The sequence below is a fragment of the Mercenaria mercenaria genome, chromosome 7 (assembly GCF_021730395.1).
Source record: "Mercenaria mercenaria strain notata chromosome 7, MADL_Memer_1, whole genome shotgun sequence".
NCBI classification, from domain to species: Eukaryota; Metazoa; Mollusca; class Bivalvia; order Venerida; family Veneridae; genus Mercenaria; species Mercenaria mercenaria.
Genome location: NC_069367.1, coordinates 3,366,993 through 3,392,273, shown reverse-complemented (window position 1 = coordinate 3,392,273; position 25,281 = coordinate 3,366,993). Strand labels below are relative to the sequence as shown.

General features: G+C 34.1%; 1 protein-coding gene across 1 annotated transcript; it reads right to left on the bottom strand.

Moving 5' to 3' along the window:
- Positions 1-2,967: 2,967 nt before the first annotated feature.
- Positions 2,968-22,724, bottom strand: LOC123556271 (uncharacterized). Its single transcript, XM_045346871.2, has 8 exons — positions 22,080-22,724; positions 18,247-18,311; positions 17,604-17,711; positions 16,494-16,607; positions 15,485-15,580; positions 13,103-13,214; positions 12,104-12,186; positions 2,968-10,993 (listed from the first exon to the last, which is right to left on the bottom strand). Exons 4-8 carry the CDS (start codon positions 16,604-16,606, stop codon positions 10,765-10,767), a joined length of 633 nt encoding a protein of 210 aa, XP_045202806.2. The 5' UTR covers position 16,607; positions 17,604-17,711; positions 18,247-18,311; positions 22,080-22,724; the 3' UTR covers positions 2,968-10,764.
- Between the last annotated feature and the right edge of the window lie 2,557 nt (positions 22,725-25,281).

The window sequence follows — 25,281 nt, the reverse complement described above, 5'->3', positions numbered from 1 at the left end:
TTACATTTATTTGGATGACATGAACATCTGTAGACTTGATGTGAATGTCCGTGATATGGTATTACTTTCATTTTTCAACACTGAACGTCTAGGAATGACACTTTGTTTACAGATACGTTGTAAGTAAACTTTATTGTTGGATGATGTGCATTCAGTCTTTTTATGAAATCCTTTAAGTCTGCGAGAGAGTGATCCCATATCATGAAAATGTCATCTAAGAAACTGAGCCAAGCAGTAGGTTTAAGGTGACAACTTTCAAGAAAATCAGTTTCTAATTTACCCATAAATAAAGAGGCATACACAGGTGCCATGGAACTACCCATGGCCGCTCCTAAAGTTTGGACATAGTTTTCACCATTAAATTGAAAATGATTGTTTTCGAGAGTTAATTTAGGCTACATATTTCATCCGTCGATAGTTTACTATTATTTTCTTTATCTAGGTAGTGTCGACACGCGTCTATTCCATCAGCATGTGGTATATTTGTATACAGTGAAGTGACATCCAAAGTTACAGGCAATCATTTTTTCGACAATTTTGGCACAGATTTCAATTTTCGCAAAAAATCAGAAGTGTCTTTAACATAAGACGGTAGGGATTTCATGTGTGGTTGCAGCATAAAATCAAAATATTTTGAAACATTATCTGTGTAACTGTTGCATGCGGAAACTATTGGTCTACCTGGGTATCCGATGGGCAAATTTTCATTGTAGTCTTTATGTATTTTTGGTAAAACATAAAACTGTGGCGTTCATATGTTTTCAGGAAATGTGTCAAATTCCTCACTTATGACACTGTTTGATTCACTGATTTTATTTATAAAATTCCGAATATTCAGCTTAATTTCTTCTGCCGGGTCATGGTCTAGTTTAGTGTAATATTTTTCATCGTTTAATTGACTTTCAACTTCCAGAATATAGTCAGCTTTGTTCATTATAACAATCAAATTAGATTTGTCTGCTTTTTTAATCACGATAGAGTCATCTTCGCTGAGTGAACGTAATGAGTTCATTTCATCTTTACTATATAATAATTAAGTTAGAATCTCCCTCCAATTCACCCTTCTATAAATCATCAAATAGGAGTGTGTATTTAGGCTTGCTTAGAGTCGCCACCGATAACCCATACTGGCGACTCCTCTATACGAATTTTACTAATTTTAGTTGGGAGGATGAGGATATAATAATAGTGTTATATTATCTATAATCGCTACCGGTAACCCATACTGGCGACTCATCTATACGACTGTTACTAATTTTAGTTTGGAGGATATATTATAGTACTATATAGATATAATACTATATTATCTATAGTCGTCACCGGTAACCTATACTGTTGACTCCTCCAAACGACTGAACATTACTAATATTAGTCTGGAGAATATATAGTACTAGATACAGAAGACGCTCCAATGCCACAAATTTCCCTGGTTCTTCACTGTGCCAAGAATAAAGTACCCATAAACGCCGTGACTCTTATCTAAAAGTTAGTAATTTTTGTGGAAGGAGCGATCTCGCGACTCCTGTTTTCTTAGTAAGTGTTACCACAGAGTCACTACGGGGTCGGTAGCATACATTTTCACTACCGCCAATCAAACTGAGCCTGCAACACTTTCATTTCTTGTTGTTGGCGACCTGTGAATATCCACTATAACTATTTTTGTAAATCTTAAAGGTCCATTACTAAGGGAAAGTGAGTTGGCATTTTTTTTCATAGCCAGTGCATAGACTTCTGCAAGACACTAAATAATGAAGATTGGCAGGTCAAAATTTACAGAAGGTCTTTGGAACTCAAAGAAATGTATGTGTATTATGTTGAAATTTCAATGAATCGACAGAATGACCCCCCCAGGTCTTTTTAACTTTCTTCATACTTCATAAAAAAATATTTGTACATATACTGCGATTTATTTCGAATTTCTACATACCAACTTTCATTTTCCAATAAAATGAAATAGTTTCTGTGCTTTTTAAAAGAAATTAAAATGTTCACTTTCCTTAGTATTGGACCTTTAATATATACTGAACAGCAAAAGAAACTATCCAGATGTATAACTGGGGTATTGTTTTCAATAAAGAACTTAAATTGATATATCTGACTTGAAGAACTTCATGTGTTAAACAAAATAACGATCAACCGTGAACTCAGTACACCCACAATAGCCGTTTTGCACAAATTTCAGATGCACGTGTAATTAACAATTATCTTTGTGAATTTTTATAGTCATTGGAAACATTGATGATTGTCTCGCTTGAAAAACAGCATAAAGTTAAAAACGTTATTGTTGTTTTCATGACACGACTGAATCAAATTTAGCGCGTGCGCTCAATCAGGATATTACAATGCAACAGACGTGCAGAAGATATAGCCAGAATTTCGTTCAATACGGTTTTTTGTGTTGGACTACTGACTTCACGGTTGATTTTTTTATTAAACACGTGAAGTTCTTCAAGTGTACTGGAGTATGAAGAAAACAAGAAAAATTTATACATTTAAGTTTTTTATTAAAAATACCCCACTTATACATCTTGATACTTAGTTTCTTTTGCTGTTCAGTATATATTAAATCTATCCATGCTTTGCTTTTTATTTATGTTGGGTTTAAGGTTTAGATCCATACATGTTTTGGAAAAAAGTTATTATTAATAAAATGATCATTTTTGGAAATTTTTTGTTTAAAATGGTTGTTACAATGCACCTAACTTTATGAGTACTTGAAAGGGACCTAAAGGGCCATGTATATTGGCACTAAAAGTGTAAACAAAGCAAGAAATTTTAGTAAGTCATTATTCATTAAAATGTAAGATTAATAATATTTTTTAATTTAAAAAGCTGTGTACCATATAATAAAACCATGTCCCAGTATTGAATTTATTTTGAAAGTGAAGAAAGCATTTATATCATGCAAATTAATTTTTGACATATATAAACAAAAATGGCTGACATTACATTGAAAAAGTAGTACCACATTAAAAATGTATGGTGTAAAATATCTGCCATCTGTGCAAAAATTATCTCCCTTGATTTAATAGCTAGCTTTAAATATTTATACCATCTTTTAATATTGTATGTTATAATTTCTTTAAAAGGATGAGAAATAGTAATGGTTAATAAAAAAGAAATGAAAGTGTATTTTATGTTCTTTAGTATTTTAACATTTTCAATACAACTGTATTACTTTGACTGAAACTTCTCTTCAATAATATTGTGGAGAACACTTTCATGTGTAGTTAGGGTTCAAAATAAAGAATAACATAAATATGACCCCTATGAATGAGGGGTATTTCATTGTTTTGCATATGTCGGTCATTCAATCGGCATGCTGGGCGCTCGGTCGGTTTGTCGGTCAGTCCGTAGTCTAATCTGTTTTAGGATGATAACTAAAAAAAATGATTTTGCTAACGATCATAAACGTTTAAATGGAGGCTGTTCATGACCGGCAGATCACCCCTATTGTTTTGGAAGATCAGTAGGCGGAAAGTGAAGGTAACTATTCATTTATTTATTTGAGTTTAACGGTGCAGCAACACAATATAGATTATATGGCGCTAAACAGCAGTAAAAATTTTGGGTGAAAAGTGAAGGTTACAGCAATCTGAAGAGGTAAACATTTACTGCATGATATGTAAAGAAGGCTTGTTCCTAGAATAATGAAAATTGATGGGGAGGTAGATCATAGCCAGCATATGACCCCTAATGATATATTGGTGTCAGTAGGTTACAAGGTCAAGGTAACAGTGACCCGTAACAGTTAAACAGTTCCTGGATGATAACTTAGAGAACGGTTCGGCTTATGATCCTGAAACTCGATATGAATGTTGAACATGATCAGCAGATGACCCGTATTGATTTTCATGTGAAAGGTCAAAATCATAGTGACTCGAAACATTTACACGGCTTACTAACTATAATTCAAAAACAGGAGGCTGATCATGACCAGCAGATGACAACTATTGTTTTTTCAGGTCAGTATGTCAAAAGTGAAGGTCAAAGTTTTCAGAAACAGTTAACCGTTTCCGGAACATTACTTGAGAACCATTGGGTTTAGGATCACGAAACCCAACATGGAGGTTGATCAACAATAGATGGCAACTATTGTTTTTGCCTTAGTAGGTGAAGGTCACATTATGTATATAGTATAATTTTTTCACAAATAACTGCAGAATTATTTGGTGTCACATCACATTTGATACTGAGGTATCTTATGACTGGTAAATGACACATAATATTTGATTCCAGGTCATTACGCGAAACACCCAGTGCACACTGACAAGATAATTGAGCCGTGCCATGAGAAAACCAACATAGTGGCTTTCCGACCAGCATGGATCCAGACCAGCCTGCGCATCCGTGCAGTCTGGTCAGGATCCATGCTGTTCGCTGTTAAAGCCTATTGCAATTAGAGAAACCATTAGCGAACAGCATGGATCCTGACCAGACTGCGCAGATGCGCAGGCTGGTCTGGATCCATGCTGGTCGCAAACCCACTATGCTGGTTTTCTCATGGCACGGCTCAATTGTTTTTATTGCAGTTATGACTTGTACCAGCTTTTGTTACTATATAACCCACTGTTTCAGGTGAAGAAAAATGTTAGGAGCTCATTGAATGGAATTTGCCATGCACTTTCATAAGTAAATGATAAATATAGGACAAAATGGAGGAATATTCCCTGGTACAAAATTAATTCCACAAAATGCATACAGCATTGATGATTAAAATAATTTCTAGGAATTACCTGGCTATAATAGTACTGTCGATAAAGCACACTTTTAAAACTTGGCTTAAAATACAATAAACAAGAGGGTCATGATGATCCTGGATCACTCACCTGAGTAATATGAGCTACATGTTTCAAATGTCAAACTGATGATTTTTATACATTTTTAGATATATTTTCCAATGTACAATCAAGTAACCACTGGGACGGGGCCAATTTTATCCCAGGGGGTCATGATTTGAAGAAAGTTTTTACAAGTCTACTAGGCAATGTTACATATGAAATATCTAAGATCTAGGCCTTCTGGTTTATTTCTAGCAAATTTATGAAAATTTCCCAATGTCCAATCAAGTAACCCCTGGGGCTGGGTCAATTGGATCCTGGGGGGTCAATATTTGAACACATTTTGTAGAGGTCCACTAGGCAATGCTACATGTCAAATATCTAAGCTCTACGCCTTCTGGTTTATTTTTATTACATTTTGAAGATTTTTCTATGTACAGTCAAGTAACCCCATGGGGCGGGGTCAATTTGATCCCGGGGGTCATGATTTTAACAAATTTTGTATAAGTCTACTTGGCAATGGTACATGTCAAATATCTAAGATCTAGGCCTTCTGGTTTATTCTTAGAAAATTTTTGAAGATTTTCTTAGTAAAATCAAGTGACCCCTGGGGCGGTGTCAATTTTGACCCAAGTGGTCATGATTTGAACAAATGTTGTAGAGGTCCACTAGGCAATGCTACATGTGAAATATCTAATCTCTATTCCTTCTGGTTTACTTTTAGAATATTTTTGAAGATTTTCCTATGTAAAATCAAGTGACACCTACAGCGGGGTCAATTTTGACCCCGGGGTCATCATTTGAACACCTTTAGTAGAGGTCCACTAGGCAATGGTACATGCCAAATATCTAAGCTTCTGGTTTTTAAGAAAGATTTTTTAAGATTTTCCTATGTAAAATGAAGTGATTCCTGGGGCGGGGTCAGTTTGGACCCAAGGGTCATAATTTGAACAAACTTGGTAGAGGTCTACTAGGCAATGCTTCACACCAAATAAAATCAATTCAAGCCAGTTAAGCTGATATCCAGATGTATTAGCACACAAGCCAGTTTGGCACTTCAATTTATTTCAACATACTATTGAAATAATGTTTTAAATTGGAAAAAAAATATTTTTTTCTTGTACCTACAAAACATTTCAGAAAAAAAATTTACACATATATAACATATATACTTAAATTTTATATTCATTTAAACAAGGCATGTATCAGTTAATTTTAATAACAATATACAGTTTCCAGTAAATACTTTTACATTTTATGACATAACAAGAGCTAGTGAAAATGGAGACATGTAAGGGGTTGAACTGTCACTGGAGTGTTTAATGAGTGCAATTTGCATGAAAATTTTGGACAACAGCTACAGTCTGTGTCAAAAATATTAACTAAAAAGAGAAATAAAAATAAATTGTATTACAATATCATATCATTATAAAAGAGTAATTGTAAGAAAAAAAGTGTGTCAGTAATTCATGATATATTCATGCTACAATTATGGTAATTTTGCAATATCATTTCAGTGATGTTCTGGAACAATATTTTAAGTTTGAATCAAATCCTTTGTGTAATAACAGAGATAGATGAACATGCACGAAATTTAAACTTACATTCTAAGTAGAAGGGTAGAGGGTCATAAGTATTGAAAAATTTATGCCACTGATGGACATTGTGTCCAATGATGTGGCTGATAATGTAGAAAAAAATATTCTATATTTTAATCAAAATTATTCATTAACGTTATAACTGAGGTAGTGTGAACTTGCATCAAAGCTTTAACTTGAAATTCCAATAAAAAAGATGAATAATTTATGAATTACTACTGTGAAAGTTATGACTTTGTTTGGTGTGATGTGGTTAATAATCAGGAACAGCTATGGTGAAACCATAAACCATTGACTCTGAGCTGTGACATTGACTTTGAACTGGAACGACTGTCTCATGAAATATGCACATCGTCTTCATGAGGTGATTATTTCACCCAAGTTTCATACAAATCATTCAAGGGGTTTAAAAAATACAGACCTGAAACCTTTGACCTTGACTTTTGACCTTTACCTTCAGTTGACATGGCTGACTCAGTAGTTCTTGATGAGGTGATCATGATACCAAGTTTGATGAAAATCCTTAAGGGTTTAAGGAGATACAGAGTAACCCGAAAATGAAGGCTCAAACCTTAGACCGTATGGTGTGACCTTGACCTTAGGCCTGCATGGCTGACTCACGAGTTGTGCACATCGTCTTGATGAGGTGATCACTTGACTCAGAATTCATATGAATCCTTCAGTATTTGACCCTAAGTTGTTACCTTGACCTTCAGCCAACATGGCTGACTCATAAGTTCTGCACATCGTCTTAATAAGGTAATCATTTGACTTAAGTTTCATGAAAATCCTTCTAGGGGTTTAGCAGATACATAGCTGGCAAAAAATGGAAGGGTCAAACCTCTGACACCGAGTTGTGACCCTGACATTGAGTCACTAAGGATGACTCATGAGTTCTGCACATCATGTTGATGACCTGACCATTTGACCAAAGTTTTATAAAATTCCTTCAAGGGGTTTAGGAGATACAGAGCATACACAAAATGGAAGGCTCAAACCTTTGATCTCGAGTTCTGACCTTGACTTTGAGCAGACATGAATGACTCATGAGTTCTGCACATCATCTTGATGATGTGATCATTTCAACCAAGTCTCATGAAAATCCTTCAAGCAGGATATATGGAGTGGACATGAAAGTGTTACGAACAGATGGACGGAAGGAGAACATTCCTATAAACCCCCAACCACTCGTGCCATGGGATTAATGAAATCCATGTAGTAATAACTGAGATAGAGTAAAAGTTGCATCAAAATTTTAACCTGAATTTCTACATAGAAACCAGAATAACTCATGGTATACTGGTGCCGTGTGTTATGGACTTTGTGTCATATGATGTGGTTGAATATTTGTAACAATTATTTAAGTTTGAATATATTTTATCAACTAGTAACTGAGAAAGAGTGAAAGTTAATCAGCACTTTGTCATCAATTCAATGTAAAAAATCACACGTCAGATATCAAGGGTGTAGCTATTATTGATTCAGAAAATATGATTTTCAAATTTTCTTTTACATAAGCCTATAGTTAGTACATGTCATATATAAGCACTGAGCCATTTGTGACTGGAGCCAATAATTGTAACAATTATGTTTAAGAGTCACACCCTTATATCACATGCCACATATCAATGCAAGACAGAAAAATACTTTTAAAATCAGGCTAAATGTTGTATACAAGAATAATTTCTACTATCTAACAAAAACCAACCACATGCACGGCTGCGGTCATTTATTTTACAAAATAAAAAAAAAATGAAAATATTGAAAATCAATAATAAGCCTAAGTAAAAAATGCAGTTTTGTTGTTGATGGATATATATAATCAAGGACGTTTATACTGCATGAGCAGAAAATAAAAAGATACAGACGAATGACCTGATAAAAAAAATATACAGACAAATAAATATTCAGACAAATGGCCTGATAAATTTTTTATTTGGGTTTTACGGCACACCAACACAGTATAGGTTATATGGCGCCAAACAGGACTACAAATTTTGGTTTCACATTTCATTTACATAAAAATAAAAACATGAGCTATGGAATCCAAATTTGCATACCTGCTGGAATCACAGAGTTACAGCAAAAACAACTGTTAAGACCCTATTAGTCGCCTCTTACGATCATGAAATGGTAAGACAATGGTTCCATTTCTTTTCATACACAGATTGTCCCAGAACCACATGGGACTAAATGGCCTGGTAAAGAATAATATACAAACAAATGGCCTGATAAATAAAAATATACAAACAAATGGCCTGATAAAGATATATAAACAAACAAATGGCCTGATAAAGAAAATTATACAAACAAATGGCCTGATAACGAAAACTATACAGACATATCACATGATATAGAAAAATATACAAACAAATCACCTGATAAACAAAAATATACAGACTAATGACCTGATAAAGAAAAATATACAAACAAATGATGTGATAAAAAAATTATACAGACAATGGCCTAATAACTATACACATTCAAACATGAAATAGTGTGTTTAAAAATAAATTTACAACTTTATCATATATTCTATTTAAAATACAGAATAAAACAACACCCTGTACCAGTCACTGGATCTAGTGAAGAACTAAAATGTAATCAGATTGACCAGCAACCCAAACCTTTCTTTTATTTCACCTAGGAACGTAATTCTTCAATGTAGCTGTGTCAATGTTGAAATTCATCTTGAATTTATAAACAAATACATACTCACCAAATTTAATAAATATCACATAAATTTGTCAAGTACTAAATAAATAATATTCATCAATGACTTTCAAAGTTATATACATTTCAGTGAAACAAATAATATAACAAGTGGGTCATGATGACCCTGTATCGCTAATCTGTAAAACATGCCCTTGCAATCCTGAAGTTAAACAGTCTTAGCAAGTTTCATGAAGACATGGTCAGAAATGTGGCCTGTACATTGTTAGAACCGTTTTACATTTATCTGAGTAGTGACTTTGTTTTTCAGGCCAAATAACCGTGTTTGGACCTACCAAAGAAATCATCAATATAAACTTTTGTCCCAAGTTTCATGAAGACAGAATGAAAGATATGGCATGTAGAGTGTTTAAAAAACTTTACTTTAAATTAATCATGTGACCCAGTTGTTATGACATATTCAGATATAAACATACCACGCTAGCACTTATAACAGTTCACATTTAAAAACATGTATAGGATAAATGATGAAGGTCTTTAGCGGCCATGATTATCAGCAATTCAGAATAACCTGAAGAATCTTTGTATATAATAGGTGAAGGAAAATTTCTAATACAGCAAATTTATATTGAAAATAACCTTCTGACAACAATAATGTTAAATTTTGTGTTCACTGTTGATAGGAAAAGATGGTTCTACTTTGAATGAAATCTACATGCACACAGGCAACATGTCAAGCCCAACAGCTGTCAAAAGGAGTAATGTTTATGGTAGCCAGCCCGTCATCTATCAAAAAGGAGTAATGTTTATGATATCATCTGGCAGCTACAAATGTTATTGTAGCAAACGTTTATGTCAAATTATTTTATAACATCTCCATCAATGGCTAACTTACACTCCAATCAATAGAAATTGCATTAATTTTGCACCTTTGACCACCCCTATGTGTGATCTACATGTTTCAACTACTTACTCTTGACATACTGTCTCATTGAGGCAAATAACTTTGCCAAGACATGTAAAAACTGGAATTCTGTCACAGACGCAGATGGCCATGTCACAGGCATGGTACTGCTCACAAGAAAGCACCTTTGGCCAAGGGAAGTTATCTTAACGAAAAACAAGAGGATCAAGATGGCCCTAGCATGCTCATCTGTGTAACACACCATTATAGAGATAATATGTTTTACCTACTGATTTCATCGACACAAATATTCTTACCAATTTACAATACGATTGGCCCAAAATATATGGCCTCTTGAGTGTAAACAAGCATTTTAGCATACATAATATTTACCACACATGACCGAAATTCTTATTTTTTGACTGGTGAGCTAAAAAACCAAGATGTTATTGTGACTTTAAGTTGTGTGTAACTGTGGTTAAAATCAAATATCAATTGTCACTTATGTCGTGTTCACATGATAAAAATGAAAAAATTCTGGCTCTTTCAGAGCTCAATCAGGGGATGTAACTCCTGATCTATGATGAGATCTGACACATTCATTGTGGAATCCAATATTTATTGTTCTGGTACACATTTTGTAACTCTGAATCAAAAGAAACCGTAAATGAAGTCTCGATGCACCACAATAAATTACTCAACTCAACCATGGAGTCATTCTGACAGAGTAAACATGTAGTATTTTTTCACAGAATATTGATTACAAAATGGTCAAAATGACCTGAAAATCAGTAAAGTTCAATAAAACCTATATATCCACAAATTTCAGCATCCCCATGTCATAATCTTCAACAAGACCTTCAACTTCATATACGTCATTAAAATTGCTATATCTAACAATATATTTGGCTGACAGTTCACCGTCTTCTCCAGATAACAAGGCCTGCACATATCCCTCGTACCACTTGTCTTTCCCTTTTACGTCTTTCCACTTGTGTTTCACAGTTCTTCCCAAAAACTTTCTTCTCACTCTTCTTCTGATTGTACAAAAATAACAAAACAAATGAATCATTTAAAGTTATAAGCAACAATTCATTGGGTTCACAATAATACGTTACACTTTATAATCACATAGATTTTACATGTTTTCATAAATTTTAAAATTATATCAACAACTGTGTCTGATTGTCACAGCTTGCACTCATCATAAGAAATTTCTTCGGGCATTAATAAAACATATAATATAACTTATTAGTAGTAATAAAATTAGAAATTGAAAAAAATAAGTAAGTACAAGGAGTTTTTATCACAAAAACATGGTACCCCCTAAATATACCATTATATCTGGCGTTCATTTTGTGCAGATAAGCGGAACATGTCAGTAACTCCTGATAACAACTGTGAAGTTTTGTCAAAGTCAAGCCAGCAGTATACAACATTAAAAGTTGTATCTTTCAAATACATATAGGTAAAACAATAATGGCCACTGACAAAATATATGCCGTGAAAGTAAGATAAACAATCTAAGTTAGACACCATACAATTTAGTAAATACCACATGCCTGTCTGCTTTAATGCCAATATAAAATTTTATCGCACTCAAAATGTGTTATTGAAAATTAATGCAAACCTTAATATGAACATTAGAACGGATAAATAATATGATGAGTAATCACGATGCTATGATATAATTAACAATAGTGGCAGACTGTCACAAAATACGCCAGACATCGATCTTGGTCTAACTCAAGGGCCATAATGTAAGAGTACATATAGAGATTTGACTGGTTATCAGACTTGGGCAAGAAGTTATGCAATTAAATATTGTAAGCAAGGTTGGGGATGATCAGATGAAAAGTAGTAGACTTAGAGGGCGGACAATGCTAAATTAGCAGTTTTTTACAGTGATAAAGGGCCATAAAGAAAGAGTGCCTGCTGGGTTTTGGCTAGTTATCAAACTTGGCTGATGTATTATGGCCATATTTTCAACACGTTTGGTGATGATGAGATGAAAACTGTTGTACTTAGAGAGCACACATGATTTTGACCACCCCCCACCCACACACACACACATAGGGGTTCACATAATATGCCCCACTCTTTCAGAGACAGGTGTTTAAAAATTAAAATACTTATTCAATACATACCTAGTTTTTGGAATGACGGAACTTGCATAAAAATCTTTATGATTTGCTGAATCCATTGGTCTCTCACAATGTTGTTTTAACACCTACAATTTTAATTATAACATATTAAATTTACTACATTTATATATATGAAGGATGCATATGTTAGTATTTCTTATATCAAGATCTTTCTTATATGTGACTACCTGTAAGGAAGAAAGATAGCAGAATTTTTATATTAACAATTTCTTAATGAAAATAATGTAATGCTAACAGATAATTAACCATTAAAAAGTTAGGTTGGACCTAACAAACAAAAACACGCCCAATGAATGTTACTTAGGCAATACGTGATAAACACCGCATTCTGTTATCATGTCTGTTAAATTACATGTAGAAGTAAATCTGCTATGTGCAGGTTGGTAATTTTGGCTATTTTACATGGTGTCCTAACAATGTCATTGATACTATTTCTAATACAAACAAAAACAGGAACAGATGCTCATCTGATGTTTTTGTCTCTGTATAATATAAATATTGTCCTACCCATGATTTTCTAAGTCCAAAAAAGGCCATAATTCTTACAAAAAGCAGGACGGAGTAATGTTTCTTGATGCAAGTTCAAAGCAATAGCTTTGATAGTTTAGAAGAGAAGTTTACCTAAACATAAAACTTAACCAATAAATCTGATATTTTCTAAGTCCAAAAAAGGCCATAATTCTTACAAAAAGCAGGACGGAGTAATGTTTCTTGCTGTATGGGGTCAGCTTGTGATGATGAACAAGTGTTGTGAAATGGTGGTTTATTTTCGAGAACTGGTTATTTTTGGGATTTCAGGGTATGTATACTATGATGGTAAACAAGTTTAAAACCATATGCCAAAACAGGTATACAATATATTATAATTTCATAGAAACTTTCAGCAACGCCCACATTGGGTGATTAGTATAGTACTCGATAATTATGTTTTCAACAAGTGAGCTAAAAAGTATATTTAAAAAGAAAATTCAAATATCTTACATTTTCTTTATGTAAACTCTGTTTCAAGTTCTGTTGAATGTTTTGTCGTATTGTTTTGGAATTCCCTCCTTCTGCTGAAACTCCTTGCAGTTCTTTATTAACGGTTGGAAGTCTAAAATTCAATAAATTATATGTTGGTCATTTAACGGTCTAATGCAAATAAAATATAAACTTTAGGTAACTGTACATGTCACACAAATTTCAAGGCTGTATGTTGAACAATAGGGCCGTGATGGCCTTATATCGCTCACCTGAGACTGATTGCTTGGTTAAACAAATTTCTTTGCAAATGCTTCAAAAAGAAAGAAAATATATGAGAATACCATGTTAAAGATTCTTCAAGATAAAAACTGAAATTTTTAAAGAAGACGGTCATGATGACCCTAAGTCGATCACCTGAGTAATATGAGCCACATATTTAAAATGGCAAAATGATGCTAAAATATTAGAAAGTGGGTCAGTAGGTCACATTCATGGTAACTGAAAGTCATTTTTAAGATCATTTTGCAAAACTGTACATGTCATCCAAATTTCAAGGCTGTATCTCAAAAAAGAAGAAAATAGGTAAGTAGGTCAAGGTCACAGTAAGGTGACATGTAATCACTTGAATACATGAGGTAAATATAATTAAACAGTATAGGAAATAAAATCTGATAATTTTTTAATTATTTTTTTTCTATATAACTCATATAACAAGTGACCACCAGGGTGGGGCCTCTTATACCCCTATGGGCATAATTTAAACAATCCTGTTACGGGTCCACTAGGCAATGATACATACCAAATATCATGGGCCTAGGCCTTGAACTTTCACGTAAAAATATTTTTATTTTATTTCCTTATATAAGTTAAAATTGGGACCCCCAGGACAGGGCCTCTTTCCCCACCCCCACCCCTCCAGGGCAATAATTTGAACAATTTTGGTAGAGGACCACAAGGCAATGCAACACACAAAATATCAAAAGCATAGGCCTTGCAATTTCAGACAAGGTTTTTGAAATTGTTCCCTACAGAAGTATATGTATAATTTTTCACCCCTGGGGCACAATTTGAAAAATCTTCAAAGAGGACCACAAGGCAATGCTACATACCAAATACCAAAGGCCTAGGTGTTGTACTTTCAGACAAGAAGATTTATAAATTTTCTTCCTATATAAGTCTATGTAAAACTTGGGACCCCCTGGAAGGGCCTGTTTTCACCTTAGGGACATAATTTGAATAATCTTGCTAGAGGATTCCTAGGCAATGCAACATACCAAATATCAAAAGCCTAGGCCTTGTAGTTTCAGACAAGATTTTTAATTTTTTTCCTATTAAATTCTACTTAAAACTTGGGACCCCCAGAATGTGACTTTATACCTAAGGACCTGGTTCTTGCGCATGACTCTCCGTCTCATGGTAGTGAACATTTGTGCCAAGTTGCATCAAAATCCCTCCATGCAAGAAGAAGAAATGCTCCAGACAAAGTTATCATTCTTGTATGCTTTGACCTCTAAATGTGACCTTGACCTACGGAACCTATTATTGCGCAGGACACTCCGTCTCATGATGGTGCACAATTGTGCAAAGTTACATGAAAATCCCTCCATGCACGAAGAAGAAATATTCCGAACAAAGTCATTATTGAATTTTACCTTTGACCTGTAAGTGTGACATTGACCTTTAAGGTAGAAACCTGGGGTTTGCGCATGACTCTCCGTGTCACTGAGGTTTAGATTCATGCCAAATATAAACAAGATTGATCCATGCATGTCAAAGTTATGGTCCGGCCAAAAAAATCCTGACGGACGGACGCACAGACGCACATACACTGAACAGCCATTTGGACAACTATGTCTTCGTTTCCGCAAGCGGGCTCGACAAAATCAGTGTGGGAAAATTTGAAAGGGGTGGGGGGTGGGGTGGTCATCCAAAGATCATTTCTGTGAAGTTTACTGTAAATCTGGCCATTGGTTTTAAGGAGGAGATTTTTGAAATTTACAATATAGCCATATAGAGGAAATAAGCCCCGTCCCCTGACCGCCATATGTTTCACCGGAACAGAATGACTTAGTAAATTTTGGTAAAAGGTCATCTAGACATCATTTCTACCAAATATTTTTGAAATCCAGGTAACAGTTTATGACAAGAAGATTTTCAAAGTTTTTCTTTCGGTTGCCATGGCAACCAGATTTCTGCATGGAAATGAATTATTTTGGCAATTTTGAAAAGGGGGTCACCCAGCTATCGTTCAAGTGAAGTTTGGTGTAAATGTGCCCAATAGTTCTGAAGTAGAAAGTTTTTAAAAAATTGTTCACGACGATGGACATCAAGCGGTCACAAAAGCTCACCTTCTCACTTCTACCCAAGGAGAGCTGAAAACAACACCAAATCCTAAAATACCTGCGCTGTGTTGACCTTTGTTTCTCTGTATTTTTTCTCTGTTTTACTTTTCCTGTTTCATTGTTATTAATGTCTGTTATAGTCCTTGTCTTTTTTCTAAAAATAAACGTTTATAAATCAATGTGTAGAAAAAGATATTGATAAATAGAAATATGCTAAATTTAGTTTAAACATACTGATTATACTGATTATTGTATTGACAGCACATTTTTTGCACTTAATTTGTATGTGTTTTGATGGGTTGGGCGGCTGATTTAGGGGTGGGGGAATGGAACATTTCTGCTGACTGTTTGCAGAGCATTACAGAATTATGATTGATATTCTGTATGTTTGGTAACAGAAAGAAATGCGTAAAGTGCATTATTGCTATTTTTTAAACAACTTTATTGATTGTGATGCAAATCAATGTATATAAAAAATATTAAATACCCATAGGCCATATATGCATATTTTCAGTTAAAGTATTATTGCTTACATCTATTATACACTTATGTTTTTACAGTAAATTGTCAAAGCTGTTTTTTAAAGTTTTAACAAATTATTTCAGAGGATAAAACAAACAAGGGCACCGCACTTACAAACAATATATTCTAAGGCATGACCTTTGACCAATAAGTGTTACATTGACACTGGAGGAAGCCAAAGCCAAAAATACACAGAATGACTTAAATACTTTAAAGTATTTGCATGAGATCCTACTGCTCGTCAGTAAATAGCCGAAATGAACTGCCACACATTTCACTCGTCACTGGGAAACAATTACATAATAGTTTGTTACAAAATATAATAAATAAATTTAAAAATTTTATTCCTCGATTACCAAATTTAGCCCAGGATGATATACCATTGAATGGAAGGAGTCATGAAATGGAGGCTACCGTACTGTTTATGTTTAATTTGTAATACATAACACATTTTCAGGCAATACCGCATACTTAGGTGGCCACTTCATTACTGTAGGATGTTCTCTTAAGTGTAAGTTATAAAAGTTAAAAAGGATATTACATACCTATCCCGACTTGGTGTTTTCTTTTCTGTTCTTTCTGATGAGTTATTGTTTCCAGGTAAACTTACAGTCTGATGTGACCTTGTATTGATATCTGTCAGAGTTTGTGATTTCATTCTAAGGGGAAAAAATGATATGCATACATAACAGTTATATAAATTAACAGCTACCTACTTAGAAACAAAAGAAAAGTTGAACAATGTGTGTCAATACATATACCTGAATGTTTAGTTAAGAACAGCTGTCTGTAAGACATCAAATGCTTCATAATTCAAACTGTCGTCCCAGAAGCAGGACTATAACTCTTAATGTTACAGTTTATATATAGCATGTATACATTTTAATTTCAGCATGTTGATTAGTTTCTGAGGGATTAAATTGCAAACAAAACTTAAATCACAAGTTTTAACTTCGCATGGGACATAATTTGTCCAAAATGCATGTTACTGCACTTGATGCTATTACCTACTTTTATAATCCTAAAGATACAGTAAAATTTCAATTCAATAACGGCATTTTATTTGGAGACAGAAACTTTCATGTAAAACTTTAATAATGATTTTCTAAGTCCCAAAAGGAGGCATAATTTTCCAGAAATATATGTCACAGTTATAGGACTTGACCCAGTGAGGTTACTAATTGACCTAGAAAAGAAAAAATAACTTACAAACCTCTATGCCTTTAAGTTATAGCTACCGGGTATATGTACTTTAATAAAAACTTTAAACAGAACTTGCTACGTCCAGAAGGTGGCATCATTTGTTAAAAGTGCATGTGAGAGTTATGGCTCTTGATGCTATCACCTACATTTATTATCTCGAACACACATGTGAAGTTTCAATTCAATATCTGCATTACGTTTGAGATAGTAAATTGAATGTAAAACTTTAACCAGGATTTTCTAACTCCAAAAGTCCAGAAGTGGGGCAACATTTGCCAAATTAATACATGTCAGAGTTATGAGACTTGACTTTGTGACACTGGTCATTTATGTAGAAAAGAAAAATTAAGTTTCAAATCTATGCCTTTTAGTAATAGCTGTATGTACCTGCACCCAAAACTATAACCATCGTGTGGAGGTGTAAAGTAATTATTGACTTTAAAAATAAATACCTATGTTGTGTTGTGTCATGTTCTCCTGGAACAGAACCTGTTTTATTTACTTCTAAAAGAGAATCATTCTGGCGAGGGTTTGAAGAAACAAGCGTAGTTGGTTTTTTTCTGAAATTAAAATTTTTAATGAATACAAATTATTACATATAACATATTAACTCAATTATGGAAAGTTCATAAATGTACATTATTTGTTATGTTTACAGTCAACATGACAAATTCACAGATCATACTGTAAATTCAAGGTTGCATTGAGACAATATTTGTGCCTTTTGGCATTAATTGCTGCACATGCAGACACCTGGGAAGAACTTCTCACCTCGGCTAATTCAGTTACCTTACTTCCATACATTAAAGACTTGTACATACTAAGACAGGTATTTACTTAAAAGGTGAATTATGTCATAAAGGTGTAATGCTGTATAAATACTATGATAATTCATGTTTTTACAGAATACTACTAGTATAAACAGTCATTTGATCATGAATTAATGCTATGAATGATCTATAACCCTAACATAGAATTATTTGTCATCTAAGAAGAAAAATAAACAGATCCGTTGGAAGTTAAAACCCTTAAGTTACTGAGTTAATTTACAATGAAACAAACCATATTGTATTACCTGAAATTTAATATCAATACCTTTTATGTAATGTAGCTGTAGATTTAACAGGATCTGTCCTCCACAAACAGGGGTCATTCAGAAACTGAAATAAGTTGAGAGCAGAATATCATAATTATGAACTTTATGAAAATTGACATAGAGTTATTGCATTCAGCTCAATTATTTAACAAATAATCAAGGCCTTCGAGTGGTTTATCGTCTGATTTATCACGGTTCAGAGTTCAGATGCATAGAAATTGAACCACGAGGGGGTTAGCCCGAGTGGTTAAATACTGAAGCATCTGAACGATGAACCGTGGTAAATTAGATGATAAATCACAAGAAGGCATTGATTGTTTTCATTCTGACATGCTCATTGATATATTTGAATAAAAATTATGCTGGACTTCTTTTACCCGAGGAGTAATGTATCGAACGTCATGCGGCAATTTGACGTCATAATTGACGTCATAATGCTGTCTTACCGGTCCGCGCTTCAACCGTTATTTATCGCAGAATATACAGAGCTTGAATTCCTTCTTTGTTTAACTGGACATCAAACTGAGTCATGTTAGAATTGTAAATAACATGATTTTATCCAAATTAATTATGTGCAAATGGCACATAAATGCGCACACGTCTGATATAAAGAAATATATGTGTAGCATGGAAAAATTTCAAAGTATGCACCAGTGCTGAAGGTGTTGCTAAAGAAAAAGTAAACACCTGGTAGGTCAATATATAATAACATTTGGAAGAAATATCATTTTACCTGACATTTAAATTTGCATGGAAAGAAAATATTTACTGAAAGCTTATTAAGCTGATGGTATATATTGATAAGTGTAAAATAAAAAAAATAATATTTAAAAGTACTCATAACATTTAGTACAAAGTAAGACCTAATTTGCGGAACAATTTATTAAAAGGTTAAACCTACATTGACATACCCAATTTCCTGGCTCTCTGATTCCAGGATATTTTCCATATCGCTGGCATGCCAGTTCTGGCAGCAGAGCTAGGATGTAGAATTTATTCATTTTTGGAACCATATAATTGTGCCATAAATTTTCATCAAATTCTATTCTCTCAATATGAATCTGGTAAGGATTTGTTGTTCGTACAACAAAATCACACCAGGCGAGTCCAGTAACTCCCATTTGACCCTGACACTGAAAGTAGTATGGGTGTGATTTTTTCAAGGAAAGGTTACCATCTGTAATATGTAAACAGAAGTTTTTGTCTTCTTTAGCCACAGTATTCAAACTGACAGATTTGGTGTGGAGTAAGTTTTTTATTTCCAGAATTCCTGTTTTATCCTTTTCCTTAATTAAACCATCTGGGCTTGCTGCCAAGTATTTTTCTTCTCTGGAAATGCACAATCCAATGGGCTGTACTGTGACACTGTGACCAACGGTTGCCTTTTGTAATATATACTCTTGAATAGTGGTTCTCTCCTCTTGCAAACCTTTCAATGTATACCTATTTCCAGTGAATTTCGGGTAGAGTAATTCTCTAACAAGAGGTTCAACTTTTAATTTGCTGTTTCTTTTCACAATTTTTCCAAAATTTGAAGCAGTTATTCGTTTTTTCCTTTCACTGAACCACAAACCTGAGTGAGACTGTGTTTTTGTTGAGTTTTCAATGATTTTAATTTTTTCTTCATTAATATCAATATGTTTGTGTTTGTAATTAATTTTCAATGTCTCTAACTCCTGAGTTGTTACATCATTCACAACATCAGTAGCATGTGGACCATAGTCCATTTTTCCTTTCTTTGCTTTGTTGGCACTAGTTGACATTTTTCTTTTATACCTGTTTTTTTTGCTGCTGCTGTGTTTTCATGTACATTTTCGTAGTTTTAAGTTGCTGTTCTCTAATTTTATACATGTTAATGAAGTTATTTCCAGCAGGAGACCCTGTCACTTAGGTCCATAATTTGGGTGCCCACTGTGGCCCATTAATTTGGCGAACAGCTGCTCCATAGCATCGTGCATGCCAAGATCCCCTTTGTGTTCTGTTTGTTACTTTTCCCCCATCAAATTTACTTCTAACATGCATCCAGCATTCAGCGAGATTTGTTGTAGTATTTTCTAGCAGGCGGTCACTTTTATCTGCCACTCTGCTAAGCAATACTGAAACATCTGCTAGCATATGTTTTGTTAGATCTGTGTATTCCAAGTCTGAAGCTTTTCTAGCATCTTCCTGCTGCTGCAATGCAGTTCCATCAGTCCAAAATGAAACCTGTTTGTCAAGAACATTTCCAACTTCATCATCATATACAGCATCCTCAGCATCTGAAGTGACCTTTTCAGGTGCACCTTTATTTGCCTTACAAAAATCAGAACACTTAGCATGGTTGCCAAAAATATGATGAACTGAGTTCATAATGTCATGTTTAAGTAACCTTGCTGCTTCTTTTTTATCAGAGATGCTTGACCTTAGTCTGATTGCACATCTAACAGAGCTGACAAGTTTTATTCTAACCAGTTTAGTAAGTTTGTGTTTTCCTCTATAGTTTGCATTGTCTGTCACAAGTTTTTCTAAGGAGGACCTCAAACACTTGCACACATGATTGCTGCATTCTACTTTTTCTACATATTTCCCCCAAATTGGCACATGTTCTTGAATGTTTGCAAATACAGATGAATCACCGTCAGCAATTACTTTCATATATCTCAGCCCATGATTTTTTTCTGCATTTAGAAAACCTTCCAGAATAATATCTTTTTCCATGGACTGGCTTGATTCACTCCAGTTTTTGAAGCATTCATGCTCTTTTGGTTGCACATTTTTAGTCTGGGCTTGTCTACAAATAGCACAATATTTATTTCTTACCCCTATATGAAGTATTTTACCAGTCTTTTGTCCAATTATAATGCCAACACCTCCTGGGGCATTATAGGAGTGTTTATGTGTTCTTTTAGACCATCCACCATCTACAATAACTGTTATGGCAGGTACTCCATGATGATAGCTGTTGCACTCAATTGCCAATTTTCTCTCTTCCTCACCAGCCAACAGCATGTCGGTTTCAAGAACTGAATGCCACCAGTTTCCAACTTCACATTCAATTTTTGAAAAAGTTTTATTATTCATACCTGGTGCATCTAATGTTGCCATTAATTCATTCAGATTTGCACAGCCAATTCCACATGCCATTGAACCCCATACAGCTCTGACATTGACGTCATAGTGATTTGTACCATCGATAGGTAACTTTGAACTTGTGCTAAGCGAAAATACTTGATTGCAGCCTTCACATTTGCATTTCAATACCGTTGCCAGGCCCAACCTGTTCGTTTCTGTTAAGGGTGTCAGTGCTCGTAACCCTTTAGCTGCCAATGTCTGGGCCTTTGTACAAACACCAATATGTGTTGACACGTTTGTATTATACTCATTTAGGCAATGCATGTCCATTAGTCGATACCCATTACTTGTGGTATGTTTTACTTTAGAAATAATAAATGTTAACTCTTTTTTCCGGCATATTCTATAAGTGTCTTTCAAGCAATCGTTTTGAGCCAACACTACCTTCACTGCACGGGAAAGGGCTTTTTTCCTGTATATTTTAACGCATATATTCTGGCCTTTAGAAACCTTTACAGCTAGACTTTTTTTACAACCATGTTTATTTTTTCTTACAACAGTGTGCCTTCCTGAGGCCAAACCAAACTTTCTGTACTTTATACTGTTCATATTTTACTAATAAACAGTCTCAATTGATAAATTCAAAACATTTATCTACGTGTCAGATTTTGACCACCATACTTTATGTATTGTTTACAACGCCATTTAAAATCGTGCATGACATACTTACCAGCAGAATCAAAACAATGAATATTGAGCGGCTTTTCATAAAAGTTCTTACCTGATCGTATAAAGCATGTAAGACTATACACGTAGGACGTCAATTTCCGGAATGTTCTCAGGCAATCCACGACAAATGACAGCATTTACTCCTCAATTATTCTCGTTAACATTTTCGTGTTATGATTTGACCGAAGGACATCTGCAACAGGAAACGAATGCGCTATAAATAGTTCTAGAATTACAAAAGCGTTATTTTATTTTACATATATTTTCATATTTATTTCTTACATTAATAATTACTAAATGTGTAAATTAGTAATATGACCATATAATGAAAGTTGTAAAGCGTGCTTTAATTTTGCGTATTAATATGATTTTGAAGTTGAATGGTAACAGGTTAATTACGGGTTCGGATAGATCCTATTTTATCATAGTTAAAAATTCTATTTATACATAGGTTTTCAAGAAAAGAAAGAGTATTTATTTGTTATTCCATTAAAGTTGACTTCTAACACAGATCTTTCTTCGATTTCTTTTAAGTTAAAAAAGCATATTATATGCAAACCTGAGTTCTCTGTCCTTGAAAACATGGCGGCCTCCATGAGAAAAATCAACGAACGTGGAATTTTCTGAAATCTATGATAGACGTCGATTTATGTAATTTAACCGCTCGCACTATATTTCAAATGCTTCAAAATTAACATGTTTATCATTTCTTCCAACATGGTAAGATATTCAACATGCTGAACTGTCCAGAAATGTAGCCCCTTCTTAGGACCCTTTTATACCAAACGAAGTGGATGTGTGTTGACACTTTTTTTGCAAAGTATTATAATACATTTATATTATGTATAAATTTTTAAGAAAACAATTGTTTCTGTGTGTAATTTGGTCACATTCAGTTTTCATTCAAAAGGCCTGGATCTAAACGTTAACGTCGCACCGACACAATTTTAGGTCATATGGCGACTTTCCAGCTTTAATGGTGGAGGAAGACCCCAGGTGCCACTCCGTGCACAGTTTCATCACGAGCGGGCACTTGGGTAGAACCACCGACCTTCCGTAAGTCAGCTGGATGGCTTCCTCACGTGAAGAATTCTACGCCTCAAATGAGGTTTCGAACCCACATCGATGAGGGGCAAATGGTTTGAAGTCAACGACTCTAACCACTCGGCCACGGAGGCCCCCTCCATGCTTTATAGTAATATTTTATATGCATTATGTGTAATATAGAAAAACGTACTATAATATATTTTATTTAAATGCGGATTTAACTTAATTTGTCACCCCCTCCCCCACCCTCCACCCCCTACCCCCTGAGGTGTGACTTGATACGTACCTGTAAATGTGTTTGTTAGCAAATAAAGAATAAAGACCCACTATGACCTAGTGACCTACATTTTTTAACCGCAAAAACTTCATGAAAATCCTTCTTATAAAACAGGTAATTTACAGCTATGCTACAAGTTTTCAGGTGGAGAATTTAACCCTTCCTGAATAAATGTGTTTTTACAACTTCATCGGCAAACTTATTCAGTCAATATCTTTTCAGCATAGTTTTAAGAACATAGATGAATAACTATCTTACAATCTAGAAACAAAATGTGATTGAAATTTAACTAAATTTCCTGATTTCTGTACATATTGCTATATTAATTCAATGAAATATTAAGACATAAAACACATTGTCTTGGCCTGATATATGTCACTGTCGATTTGTAACTAAATACTCAATTGTGTCATGCAAATCATGTATAATTACCATCATGGAAATACAAAAGAATACAGTTATTTTGTGGTGCCTCTTTGATGAAAAACCCGTGCACATTTATAGAAATAATTTTAGTCTCATTCTGAGGTCAATTATGTGAGTCTAATAAATAGTTAAAACACATCCTTTCATAACATGGATTTGTCAGGATTTGACACGGACGGCATTATATCAGTTTTTAAAAGCTTTTATGAAATTGTAAGTTTAGGTACATAAATATAAAGTGCCGTATACACTGATTACATATCACTGTTTGTACTGATGATGTACATGTATCAGCCAAGATGAATCGAAAATATTATCAGTATAATATGTAAATGGTAGTACTTCAGTGAAAATACACCAAGACACCAACAAAAAAGAAGAAAGAAACTGACTTGTATACATACAAGACTAAGCTGATTATTTCTCTGTACAATTTCCTATTAACATGTAACTTACGCAGTTAACGGCTTTTTATAAAGTTGTGGGTTTTACTGTTCTCAATACTGCATGAAACTCATAGAAACACTTTTATGAATGTTTACATTTACTAACGTATGAAATTTCATCCTGGATTATGTCTCTTAAGGTAATTGGGTTGTAAAGAGAAGTTGTCAGTCACATGTAAAGCTAAACTTACACCAGAAATTCTATAATAGAATCAGGAGTGTATTTTCTCAAATCTCCCACCCATCACTGAAAAAGTGCTGTCTCTGAAACATTTTCTCAGTTTTAAAGACAAAAAGTTAGAATTAAAAGGAAAACATTACATGAAATTATATAAACGTATGGTGATAAGGCATTGAAGAAAACATCGTACAATAGATTTTTGGGGATGGGGGAATGCTTCCGATACTGTTTGCCGGGAAGAGGCTGAAAAAATTGATGTCACTAACTAACTGTTACAGAATGTTGGTATGTCATCAGTAAAATAAGCCCTATATAGTATATGTTTGATAATAATATGCTCCGAAAACTGAAAGAAAAACTGAGCGTGCGACAGTTTGCATGTAGGTGGATTTCGAAGCTCATAACAGATTAACAAAAAAGAGAAATCGTGTTCCTGTCGCTAAAACATTCTTGAAAATGTTTAGATACCAAGGGAGCCAATTCTAAATAAAAACACTGTTCATTGTTCAGGTATTCTTGGCGAACATAGATTTCGGTAGAAAAAGTCATACTTTCATTTTCTCGTGCACCTTAAAGGGTGACATTACTTAACATTTGCATGTATAGGAGAGATCGCCGTGACGTCACGCATTAACACCTGTTTATCTGGTGGCAAAACAAATGTTTTTACATCATTTGTGTATGGGATCGGAATTTTTAATTTTTGATAACTTTTTCGCTCATTTATGGATTTTAAAAATTCAAAAAGTTTTGAAATGCTTACGATTTTCATATTTTCTCATTTAAATATCTTTTTAAAATGAATAACCATTTTAAATGACATATGATTTTAATAGCGGCGTAGCAATGCTCCAAACTTTTAGAAAAAACACTCAAA

What these genes read in the sequence shown, in the direction of transcription:
- LOC123556271 (XM_045346871.2), bottom strand. Translation starts at nt 16,606, where the DNA reads ATGAAATCACAAACTCTGACAGATATCAATACAAGGTCACATCAGACT. An exon ending in AAAACACCAAGTCGGGATAG is followed by an intron (nt 15,581 to 16,493) that starts GTATGTAATATC and finishes GTTTATTTTTAG; the next exon opens with AAAAAAGACAAGGACTATAA. An exon ending in AGAGTTTACATAAAGAAAAT is followed by an intron (nt 12,187 to 13,102) that starts GTAAGATATTTG and finishes TTAAAATTGTAG; the next exon opens with GTGTTAAAACAACATTGTGA.